The 12,851-nt window shown below is 34.7% G+C and overlaps 1 protein-coding gene across 1 annotated transcript in view; it reads left to right on the forward strand.

Annotated features, from left to right (window-relative positions):
* The window catches only part of LOC128810668 (adhesion G protein-coupled receptor A3-like), a 256,002-nt gene that overhangs the window by 107,039 nt on the left and 136,112 nt on the right, over window positions 1-12,851 (forward strand). The window contains exons 5-6 of the mRNA XM_053983732.1: window positions 1,107-1,178; window positions 1,915-2,078. Of these exons, the coding sequence (XP_053839707.1) occupies window positions 1,107-1,178; window positions 1,915-2,078 (236 nt within the window). The remainder of the gene's footprint in view (window positions 1-1,106; window positions 1,179-1,914; window positions 2,079-12,851) is intronic.

The following is a 12,851-nucleotide window of genomic DNA, read 5'->3' on the forward strand; positions in this document are numbered from 1 at the left end:
ACTTTGGTTCCTTACATGTTTCAGATCTCTTGCAGCTTGATAGATCCCTGACTATGAGCACATTGCTTATGCTATGAATGCCACTCTTCAGTTTAGTTTACATTCTTTGTAGGCAAAAGAGAAGTAAAATTAATAATTATAACAACATCCTTAAAAAAAAAAAAGTAATAAAACCATTTTTCTTTGCCAGTCTACTATTTCTTTTCCTATATCTGCAACATATCTCCAGTGAAGAGCTCTGAAATTTTCCTGATAACTGAAGTTTTGTAACCAACTTTGAATTCAAACACATAGTGTTCAGGCACTGGACAGAAAGGAACATATATCAGTATTTCATAAATAGGAATTCATATGCTCTGAAATGTTAATCTTGCATATGCATTAATTTTTAAGTTTATGGGTATAGCAAAATACATTATTACTTGACAATTAAGCATTTAATTTTTGTACTTCTAAGGCACTGGTAGAGCAATACTGTTAAACTATGTAGAAGTGAATTGCCTCTGTTTGCAAGTATTCAGCCTGAGCCATTCAGCCATCAAGACAAGAAAGAGTAGCAATTAAAATGGAAATGACCTAATTTAAGGATGGGAAAAATTGGTGTGTTTAAAGTCCTTTGTAATAAAACTATTTGTGTAGTCACTTTGAATACTCATTACTGTTTTAAGGAATTACTTGAATTCTTTGGAACATAACTAAATTAAGACACTGTTTTTGTTTCTTTAGCTTGAAGTGACATTCTGTCTACACAATAAAAGTATAATATAGGTCTCACTGACTAATTATTTTATTAATATTTTAACTCAAATTCTAGAATATTCTCTTCTCAAATTCTGTTCTTTTAAATATGTAGAAGTGTTCCTCTTTATGAGACCAAGTGAATTGTATGTTGAATTCTGCTGTGAAAATAAGTGTGTGTGAATTGATTTAAATATTACTGTCACCTACCAAAACCAAAAAGCAATGTACCAAATTTAAATATGTTTTTACTGTTGTCAATCAAGCAAAACTTTTTAATTAGCATTGGGAAAATTATATTCTATAACAATTTTCTTTTCTTCTTCTATTTGTTATAACCAACAGTAAATTGCTTTTCTTTTCCCTAGGAATTTGTCAGGGAATATTTTTTCAAGTCTCATGAATGGACTTTTTTCTGAGCTGCTAGCTCTGAAAGCCCTGTGAGTATCATTCCTTTTGTTTGTAATCTCAAATACTTCAGAAACACATTAGAATAAACATAGCAGAGTTGAATATGAATTCAAGCAGGATTGTTTCTAGAGATGCATTCTAAAAATAAAATTTGCAGTATTTTGTTATCCATGTCTGGCTCACTGTTGATGAGCTGCCATCTTTACCTGTTGCAGAGAAATGGATGGCACTGACAATTCAACCCCATTCCTGACTAGCCCAGTCTGGTCCTCCTGGCAAGGATCCTTTTTTTTTATAATCTTGTACTTTTCCATTGTTTCATGCATTACATTGTATTAGGCCTCTAATTGCCTCTAATTAAAAATTTTTCGTGGAATTATGCTAACAGTTCCCAGTTACTGATATGAATTATACCTGCCTAAGATTTGAAAGTGTATACTGAATGTTTCTACTTAGAGGGGTTTTTTTTAGTAAATGAAAGTATGTTGTAATATGATTTTCTATAATAACACAGACTCAAAATTATTTCAGTAGTCAATGATGCTGACCTGGAACTAAACCCAGAGCTTTTGCATAATATTATGAAAGTAATAAACAGTGGGAAAACGTGTATTGGTTGTCTCAGACTATTTTTGAATTCATGCATCCGTAGTTATGCATTAATCTAGAATTCTCTTTGGAATTAGATAATTTGAATCTAGCAGAAGAAAGTATGTTCATGGAAACTGCATGTTGACCAGTTGTGGTTATTCTTTGCCTTTTTAGACATTTCAACACTGATTCGCTGATTTGTGACTGTAACCTGAAATGGGTCTTGCAATGGGCCAGAAATGCTTCAGTCCGAATAGCAGAGGAAACAGTTTGTGCTTACCCCAGGGCTTTGCATGGACTGTCGCTTTATAACCTGAAGGAAAACCAGCTGATATGTGGTGAGTTGTACTCTCATTGAGCATTACAAATTGAAGTGGAATCCAGGAAAAATATAAAAAAGCCAGAATTGATCCAAAAAAAACCAAAATAAAAATTAATAAATCTGACAGGTATGTGACACAGAAGATACACCTGAGAATGAACGAGAAAAAAATAGAAATGTCTTATTTCATATCTCAAGAATACCACTATTCTGCAATGTATTCAGTAAAATGCAATTATGACATAAACATTTAACTATGACGCTAATTCTACATTGTATTCTTCATGAAACTGAGGATTCCTACAGGAGTTGATATAATGTTTCTTTCAAGTTATGTATCTGACAGAGTGATATTTATGTCAAATTTAATTCTTTTATTTTTTATTTTTATCAACCTGTAACTATACGTTTTATCACCACTTCCTGGGGATGAATAGAATTCTTACAGAACTTCAGTTAGCTGAATTCTGTATGAAGATCTAGAAGTGAAATGTTTTTTGGATATTTTCCACCATAACAAACATGATAGATATGGTGAAGAAAACTCATTTCACACTGGGCATTGTCTAGCAATGAGCAGATTAAACCAGAGATTTTTAAAAGTATCACAATGCAGAGAAAAGATTACTGCCTGAGATTATGCAAGTGGGTTCCAGAATCAAAAGTCTAATTTCACACATAGTTGATGAATTTCAGAATCTTTGAATCTTTGACATGCTTGAATGACAGAAAATTGCTGAGACTGTGGCTTTGCTAAAGTCTTTTGCAAACAAAAGGAGAGTCATGCATTTCTCCTAATATCCACAAGAAGAGTGATGTGTGTTGCTAACAAACATATTCCTAACAGGAGGGAGGTCAGAAATTGCCTGGAATGATATATAGAGAATTTGTTTTAACAACAAATACATATGTTTATAAGTTGGAAGAAATGTGAAAGGATGTGAATACTACCTACAGATAGTCCATCAGGTGAATTGTTAAGGAAACATAGATAGGTGTCTGGAGGCAAATATGGAATGAGCTCTTGTGAGTGCTAAGCAGAGACATTTCCAGTAGCCTGCATTACCAAACATTTGAAATTCTACAATACTCTTCAAATATTAAAGTCCCATTTTATAGAGAGCCAGCATGGGCATCTTCATAGAGACCCATTTCCCAACAGGAAAAGTACTTCTTCTAAAAGTGCTGGAATGATCAGAAAAGTGATTAAGGACTGTTAATTGGTGTTTCCAGGTAACAAGTGAATATAAATCTCTGACTTCTACGGAGGAAATGAAAGCAATTTCTCAGAATTTCATAATTTAATTCCTATTATGTCTCCCTATCAGCCCTTTGATACAGAATTTACAATGCCCACCTAGTTCTCACTCCTATTTACAAACTTCACAGAACACTTAACAAGGGCTGTAATGATTGCCAGTAGCTTGACTTTGCTTCCAATATCAGCAGAGAGTTTTACAGTGGTTATAATTGCTGAGCCTTCCACCAACTCTATAATTTCTGCTGGGTATTTCATGGTGCTCAGAGTATCTGCTGGGTAGCTCACAGTGCCCAGAACATTTAGCAATTTCATTTTCAGTAAGTTAATTTGAGCTTAGGCATAATAGAAGGCTGTCTGGCACCAAAATAATAATAGCTATTGAGAATGATTTATAAATAATATGTGTTGAAATATGCACAGAGCTGATCGAATTAAACATATCTTAAAGAAAATATTGAGTGACTTAAAAATTAGAAAGTCCTTCATGTGAACATCATCCATACTGTCAGGTATTTATAGACATTGATCTTCCTTCTACATGGTAAAGGAGGTAATGAGATATCACAGTCAGAAGATGAGCAAAAAAAAAGAAGAATGAAAGGGAAAAAATAAAAATAGGAGAGAAATGGGCAAAGAGTTTTGCAAGGGAGTTAGGGAATGAACCAAAAAGTCAAGGTATCTGGACTCTGAATAGCTACAGGGAGCAGTTTGCCATCAGCTTTTTAGATTTATTTTATATGTTGAGGTGAGAAAAAAATCGTCTTTTGGATTTCTTCCTGGAAAATCTTTCTCACGCATCTACTTATTCATGATAGCCAAAGTAGTAAGTTGCCTGTTGGAAACAGTTGAAAACCTGTTTTAGGGAGTTTTAGGAGCTCAGTGACTGCACAATTTTAGAATTCCCAGGGTTCTGCTTGCATATTTCACTAACAGCTTTTAAGAGCTACTTAAATCTTCTTTTAAAAAATTCTCCAACTGTCAGAAATGTTTGGTTATAAAACAATTCTTCACAATGTTGGAAATAAGACTGAAAAGCTAGTTGGATGACAAAGTACGGTTTTGCCCTTGTCTTCTGCCATAATGATGAGGGACTCTGATGAATTCATAATGGCATGGACAGAGTATCTTTCTGAAAAATGGTTGTGAAATTGGCTTCACACAGTGCCTTGTTACTCTTGCTCCGTGACTCCAAATACAAGTTACTCAATTTCCAGGAGGTAAATTATATTTTCCTGAATACGAGTGCTATAAATTTCTAGTTTTCCTAAATATGACTGCTGAGGTCTGATAGGAGTCTGTGATTTTCTCTGGCTCACATCACCAGCAGAGATGGATTCTCTAGGCCAAATCCTTCATTCAGGAAAGACCTGTATGAGTTTTTGTCTTAAGGGGATTATGAAAGACTGCTCTTAAAGCTGGGTTTTGATTATTTATACTGATGAATGAGATATTAGAATTTAGTTTCTCAGTCTCAAAACTGTATTGATGTTACTGAACATCATGAATAAGTAAAAATTCAGTTTTCTGCAAATTACAATTGACATAGAACTGTGATGGAGTGCTTTTCTGTTAAAAAACGTTGACTCATCAAAACAGATGTTTGCAAAAGTGCTGACTTTCTTTTTTCTTCCAATTAGATTTTATTTAAAAGTTAGAAAGTAGTTGACATAATATCAATAATATCAATAATATTTAGATAAATATTTTGACTAAAATGCTGAAAATATTTACTAAATATTGCCAAAAAATATTGCAAAGGTCAAAGTACAAAAATAATTTTATGGTGCCTTAAGACATTTACTTATTTATGTATTTATTTATATATTTATACCACAAAGAAAATTATCTAATTCTCCTGGGACAGAGTGCTGTTCCTCATACAGGTCTCCTACAAATTAAAATCTTGGGTTTTGAATATGCTCTAGTGATGTTTATAACGAAGTACTTGAGAACATATTATTATTCCCTTCTGTTAATTAAAAAAGAAACTGCTTGAAAAGAAAATATAAAAGGATATTGAGAAATCTGGTTTTTTTTGCTTAGAGTTTATTGCATTAATACATAATAAATTACATTTTTATTCTTCAACAAGAATAAAAAAAAAAAACAAAACAAAAAAACCCAACAAATCAATTGCTTCTCTCTTTATTATGCTTCTGCATTGAATGTTTCTGTTTCCCACTTCCTTATTATCTGAATTGAATTGAATGGGAGAAAATCTCTTTCCGTGTTGAGCTGCTTCAACACAGGACTGTAGGACAAGAGTTACAAGAAGTTCTAAGATACAGCATTATTCATTCACCTATAGTCTGCACATCTCTGAAAAACCCATGCTGTTGCAATAATTGCAACCAGAAAACTGAGACAATTAGCAAAACTAGTATTAATACATGTTGTCCATATACCATCCTCAGCAAAGAAACTTCAAAGGTAAAGGGAACACTTATGAGCACAAATGTTAGATACTCTCATTGAAGACGCAGGGGAAAATATGGTAGAAATAGAACTTGGAAAGCACAGAGTAAGAGCAAAATACAAGACAAATATCTCAGCTGAGTAATTTTCCTTTCTTGAATTGGCATGGGTGAGATAGCATCTGGTTTTATCTCATCTACCATAAATGCTTCCCGAGTCACAGGAGCCTGTTTTTCAGAGGTAGAGTACCCAGAGCTGCAGTACCCAGAAGCTTGGTTTGAATTCTCTTGTTGCTCTGTGTGCTTCACATTCATGAAAACCAACTGTAGGGTGTTTCACAGAGGGATTGTTACAGTAAATTATTCTGAAAGTATGTATTATGCCAGAAAGTGTGTTCTGTCCACAGGTGGTGCATCTGTTGGTTGTGATCCATAGAACTCTAAGTATTTACATCAAACTTACAGTGAGAAATTCTTTGAGTTGGTTCATAATTTACTAAAAGCTTTCTTAGTCAATTAGGACTTCCACTGGAGATGGCAAGGAGTGAACATTCAAAGTAGAACAGAAGATTTGTCTGTGTAGGATCTGTATGGTGAGGCTTCTGCCATGCCTTAGGGGGCTGAGAAAAGTGTTAACACTGCTGCAGAATAAAAATCTAGATGAGAAAAGAAGATAATAGTTGTGAGTGTCCAATAGTGTTTGAATTATTACTCAGTTTTTGAATTCTGTAAACTACCTTAGCTTAAAGTGTTAACTCGTGAATGGAATTGGCAGGTTCTGACTCATTATTGAAATGTGGGGTTTCGGGAATGATAGACTCCCTACTTAGGATGGACACTTCAAAGGGAGGAATATAAATCAAAGAGGTAAATCCTTTTTTGACTTCTGTATTCTGCAATAAAATTCTTTAAATGTTTCATAGAAAATGTGAATAATTTATTGGAAGGGAGGAGATAAAGTTGTTAGGGAATTGTTTGTACTTAACCAGCAGCTTGTCTTTTGTAGTTTGCCTCACTTCACTGAGAATCAGAGTATCTGCTCCATCAAAGAAGCAGAATCAGGCTAAAATGTAGGTGCTTTTTGCTCTGATGCTCCATACCTGTTCATATTGAAACTTGTGCAAAGCAAAAAAAAGAAGAAAACACCATTGTATGCTTTATGCATTCATTCTACTTGTGTTCTTAGAGATTTCTTGTCCATTTTAAGATTCAATTTCGTACAAAGGTAGGAAGTACTTTCATAATTATCTATCTAGTGTCACATTTTCTAATCTGCATTTCTCATGCTTAAATATCAAGAGAACATTAGGGTATATTTCTCTCAGGCCACATGCCGCTCCCTAGTCTATTTTTATAAGTATTTTTTTTCTTTTTTTGCAATCTTACCTAAAATACAAAAGAATTTGAAACATTCAAGAAATTTTAAATCAGTTATAGTAATACTACTGGGGAAAAATAGAGCATTTTCTTTCCTGCACTTCCTCTATAAAGTACTTTCATTTTTTTGAAGCAGCTTTCTTTTTCCTTGATATAGATTCTTAAAACAGAGTGTGGCTTTAAATGCTTTCTCAGCAATGATGGAAAAGTGTTGTTTTAGATACTGTATTTGTTGAAATGTCTTTATAATTTTACCTGATGTAATTCACATTGTTTTTCCATCATTCCTAGCAGAGTCAGTTAGTATCCACTGCTCAATAGTAAGAACACTGAAAGAAATACGTACTTTTAAAATGCTGAAAAAGGGAAAAAAACTAGATAGTGGGGAATTTTGTCTTTGAAAGAACTTCTTCAACATTTAAATTTAAGCTTAAATCAACTGAATGCATTCGATCTGTGTCACTTTTTAAGAGTATTGTTAACTATCTTGTGTTAGGGATATTGGTTAAAAAGTGGATTTGAAATTCCTTTTTTCATCTGGTGCCAAAAATTAAATATCTACACTCCCATTCAAGTCTTAAAATTATATATATATATATTTTGCACATAGATTATTGTTAAAAGTTTCCTTTTCTATGTAAAATATGTTGCAAGAAAAACCACTAGCTTAAAATTAACAAGCAGTATTTTTTTATTTATTTTTCTCAGTGTACACAAAACATATTTTTGGTAACATCTGTTACTTACTCAAACTTAGGACAGGTTTGAGATGATTGTTTCAATAATTTCTTTATTAATTTACAAGTAATTCTTACTACATTAACACAGTGTAAATATTGAACTGTGGGGGGGTCAGTATGTAGTAACTGACTAAACTCCAAACCTCAAGCAGGAAGGATGATGGATTAATTAGCCAGATTTAGATTTCAGTCCTGCAGTTTCTTGGCAGTCCACAAGTAGCTTGCTGCATTCATGCAGAACATCATTGTCTTCCAGAATATGCAGGATCAAGACTTCAGCTCTAATTCTGCAGGGGGTCTCTAATCACATGAGTAGGTCTAATTATGTTAAAATAGGAATATTCACACTAATAACCTTTCACAGGATTAGGTTTTGCAAGATATGGATAGTGATACAATTAGCAGTATTTGAATCCTCTTCCAATTACTTTTGTTTTACAATGTTAGCAATTCAGTATTTTCTTTAATAAGAAAATACTCATAATAACAGAATGTATATAAATCAGATAATAAAACTTATTATGTATATTTTGGGGTAAATTCATTTTATGTCAGAGCTAAGTGACCATATATCAAAGTTGGTTTCCATACTATCATTTGGTAGTATGAAATGCTTTAATCTTTTGTCTCCAAATTCTAGATTTCTCATCTAATATGATCAGTCTCAAAATGGGGGGAAAAAGGACTATGTTGCCCTACATTTAATATTAAACATTATTATCTAATTTCTTTAGTGGCAGTATAGAACACTGCTGCAAGATTGGGGGCATAAAATTAGTAACAGTTAAATCTTATGAATGTGAAATAGCAGAAATATTAAAATGTTCATTTGAGGATGAAATTTTACTACAACATATTTTCTTGCATTTGTGCTCACACACGAAAATTCAGTTCAACAGAAATTTTCATCCCTGAAATCTTGCTGATTTCAATGCAGGGAATGTACCCAGTTGTTTGTTTTTTTGTTGTTTTTTTTCCATAGCTTACTCTTATATACTGCATTAGAGGTTTTTAATGTACACTTTTGTCTTATTTTCTACATTGTCTTTGACTACTGTTCCAAAGATCATGCAAAATAACTGAAGGAAAATATCCAAAGTGGAGTGAGAATAGCAGTGAAATGAGGCCTTTTTAATCTTCCAACTCCTGCCCTTGAGCACTTAGCTGGCCATATTCAAAAGCCAGTTGCTCATGAACAAAACAGTGTTAAAACAAACAGCCTTGACTACAACCCCTTGAGTATCTCTGAAGATATATTCTTTATTTATTATGGTAACATGAACATTATAACACTAGGGTTAAATTTTATACTGGTGATTTCTAGGTAAAATTATATAAGCTTTTTAACAAACCTATGTTAATATTGTCCAATAACAACACTTATTAGGGTTTGCTGTAAATAATCTTAATTGTTATCATAGGAAAATTCTCTATAAATATTTCATCTTAACATTCTTTCAATTAAGTGGACTATATCATAGTGGCATTTCACATTTTTATAGCACATGTCAACATACAGCACTTTCTTTAATGTTTGTATAAAAATGGCTGTTGAGAGTTTTTGACACTGTCAGCTGGGCTGAAAGGAGTTTGGACTGCAAAAATTTAATACCTCAACAGAACTGTCGCTTGTTCAACTTTTCTTTTATAAATTAATTTTGTTGTTGTTGTTGTTTTTTTAACATTCTGGCATAGGTAAGAACTCATGCAGCCTTCTGGACTCTGGGCAATTAGGGGCAATCTCTGACACCCTTGAGACCTTCCTGCCACTATCTTTCTGTGATCTGAGTGTTCAGTTATGATTTGAAAATAAAAAAGGTTTGAGGTTTGGAAAGATGAGTGCTACCACTGTGCTTCCCAGTTAGATAAAGCCAGTCAGTGTATTTGATTATACCTGCTGGACCTATTGGAGTGGGTCCAGTGGAGAGCCACTAGGATGATTGGACACATGGGACATCTTTCCTGTGAGGAAAGGCTGAAGGAGTTGTGGTTGCTCAGCTGCAGATGTGAAGGCTCCAAGACCTCAGTGCATCCTTTCAGTACCTAGAGAGTGTTCATGCAAAAATGGGGACAGACTTTTTAGTGGAGCCTGTAGCAATAGAATTAGGAGTAATGATTTTAAGCTAAAAGAGGATCTATTTACATTAAGTATAAGGAAGAAATTTTGTACAATAAGGGTGGTGAGACACTGGCAATGGGCTACCCAGAGACGTGGTGGATGCACCACTCCTGGAAACATTCAAGGTCAGATTGGGTGAGACTCTGAGCAAACCTGGGGAGCAAATGTCCCTGCTCATTCCAGGGTCAGTTTAAAGGTGAAATTTAAAGGTCCATTCCAACCCAAACCATTCTATGATTCTGTGATTTTTTAGAGCTTTACCTTTCCACTGCTCAGCCATTTTATTAACTGCAAGGTGTAATGAGTATGCAAAGCCATGAGCCAGCCAGTTCACTTGCCATAAGGGTAATTTGAGTAATCAAAATTAGCTTTTTAACAGTGGGTTTCTGGCTGGTGCTGGGAAGAAATTTGTGTTGATGAATCTTCCAGTACCATAGCTGTCAATATGTCAATTTCAGCATATGGCAAATAATCAAATGCTCTCCAGCTTCTGAAGTAGAGTTCTGGGATGATTTGAAAATAAAAAATTGAAAAGTTGCAGTAGTTTTATTTGATAGGAAAGAATTCAGTGATGTGAAAACTATTTGCCTATTCTTTTAGATTTCTATGCCAGTGCAAGACAATGCAATTTTTAAGTTGTTTAACTGGAACAAAACCTTGAATTTCATATTGTGGAAATCTTTCAAGTAACTGTTAACATTTTACAAATTAAAATGTTATGGTATTTGACATTTATATTAAATAAACGAAACCTATTATTAAATGAGTGAAACCTGTTACCTCTGTTTTTCACTGCCACTTGATTTCCTATCAAGTAAATCACTGTTATCATCAGTAAATAAGAAAGGGCTTTTTCTTGTGCTCCCTCACAAGACACAGTCCCTAGAACTGGTGCAAAAAGAATATTTTGGTTTTACAAAAGGAATCTGGAGGAAACTCCTGTAGACAAAGACAGGTTAAATAACTTTGTCATGGCTGGAAATGTCATCCATCTGCTGAGCGCTGGATGAAACCTGTATTACTTGGATTCGGCAGAATTTACTAGATTTGAATTGTACATTCCCCAGCTCAGCCTTTCTTAGTTTCTATCTAGCTATAAATTTTTTTAAGTAAATAAATCAGATTAGTTATGTAATCCAAGTAAGTCTTGAAGACTCATTCAAAGCTCATCTCAGCATATTTGCACTGAATTTTAGCTTCTGTTTTGTGTCTGTGGAATACCTCTATGAGGTTAGCTGACACAGGTAACTGCAGCACCAGTAGCAATGGACTGTGACAGCCTGGGCTTACTGTCCTTCTAACTTATGATAAATCTTGTTTACTACTTCTGCTGATCTCCTTTGATGCTTTACAGAAGTTTGCAGGAGTAAAAACGCAATCAAGAACTTGTAGCTTTAGATAAAACAGCATACATGTCAGAAATCTTGCTCTGTGGTTAGTGGGTACCATTTCAGTGCAGCACTTTGCATTACAAAAGAAACAAAACCCCATAAGTTAATTTTAAGATGCTAGGAAGGAAAAAAACCCAACAACAAACCAACCAAAGCAAAACCACTGCTTGAAAAAGCGTGTTCCTGTTTGAAAAGCGTGTATGAGAGTGAAAGGGACTGATAAAATGGTGTGGAATATCTCTTGCCATGCCAGCATTATGAAGCTGGTGGAAATAAGAAGCTATTACATGAACAAAAGCTCTGCTTTTCCTGCAGTGAGTGGTAAATGAATGTGATACAAAGCTTTCTTGTCCCAAGCCCAGGAGACCTACCTTATTCTGCTGCTTAATACATGTTGGCATCTGTATTTTCTTGATATTATGTTGAAACTGGCGTCAGGCACAGCTTTTATTAAAACTGAAGCTTGGCCTCTGTTCTGTATTCATTCTTGACTTCCTTGGCATGTGGTGCGGTCTGTGACCTTCTACACCAAACGTTTCCTTACTGCCAGCAAATTTTGCAACACAGAAACTGGCATTGGTGTGCTGGCACCTCCCTTTTTGGCAGAGCTAGCTGTTGGAGCAATTCAGATCATGCTCTTTTCTCCAGTTCCGTTTGGTAAATATCAGATATAATTTGCACTGTCAGCAATTTGGATTTTTAACTAATGTTTTTCAATTTGTTTTTCCTCATTTTCATCTGTCCTTTTTCTTGGATTGGTTCCTTTGCTTTGTCCTCACTTCCAGCTTCCCCCCACTGTGCTTTCCATGCACATTTCTTTCCCACTGAGACTGTATACAAATATTAGAGCTCTAACTCACACTTTTGTCAGCAGGATGTGCCGCACTCTGTAGGCACACTCAGTTCAAATAAAAAGCCCATTGGCAATACAATAAATCAAGTGATTAACAAGAAGCAAAATGCCAACCTCTGTTTTTTTTCTGTCCCAGAAGCTTGTGGTACACTGTAGAAAACTGAATTTTCTACCAATAAACTGAAGTCAAAGGTGTATCCTGAGACATGAGCACTGTAGTGCTGAAATGATGTGTGGGCAGCCTGGAGGAAGCTGTGGATTTTCCTATTTCTGGTTGTATGAAAACTGTTGAAAGCAAACAAAGCCAGTTAATGAGGACCAGAAAAAGTATAGCAGAAAACTGTTTCTGGTAGACTGAATGGCAGAAGGTGCTGGTGTAGTACAGGTTTATGCACGTAGTAACTGTTGAGCTGTAGAGCTGAACTGCCCAGATTAAAGGTTATGCAGCAGGAAATGCAACAAAGCTGGCTGGAGGTAGGACAGTTTCTCCACTATCTTGTGCTGGCCATGTGGTTAGTGACTAGCCAAATTTCTGTAGTGTTTACACAGATCTGTTGCATGGGCCAGGTTTTGTGCTTACAGGTTTGCTTTTAGTCATCCCCCCAGAAGACAGTAAGTGTGCACTCATTGGAAG

Source organism: Vidua macroura, chromosome 8 (assembly GCF_024509145.1).
Source record: "Vidua macroura isolate BioBank_ID:100142 chromosome 8, ASM2450914v1, whole genome shotgun sequence".
Classification (NCBI taxonomy): Eukaryota; Metazoa; Chordata; class Aves; order Passeriformes; family Viduidae; genus Vidua; species Vidua macroura.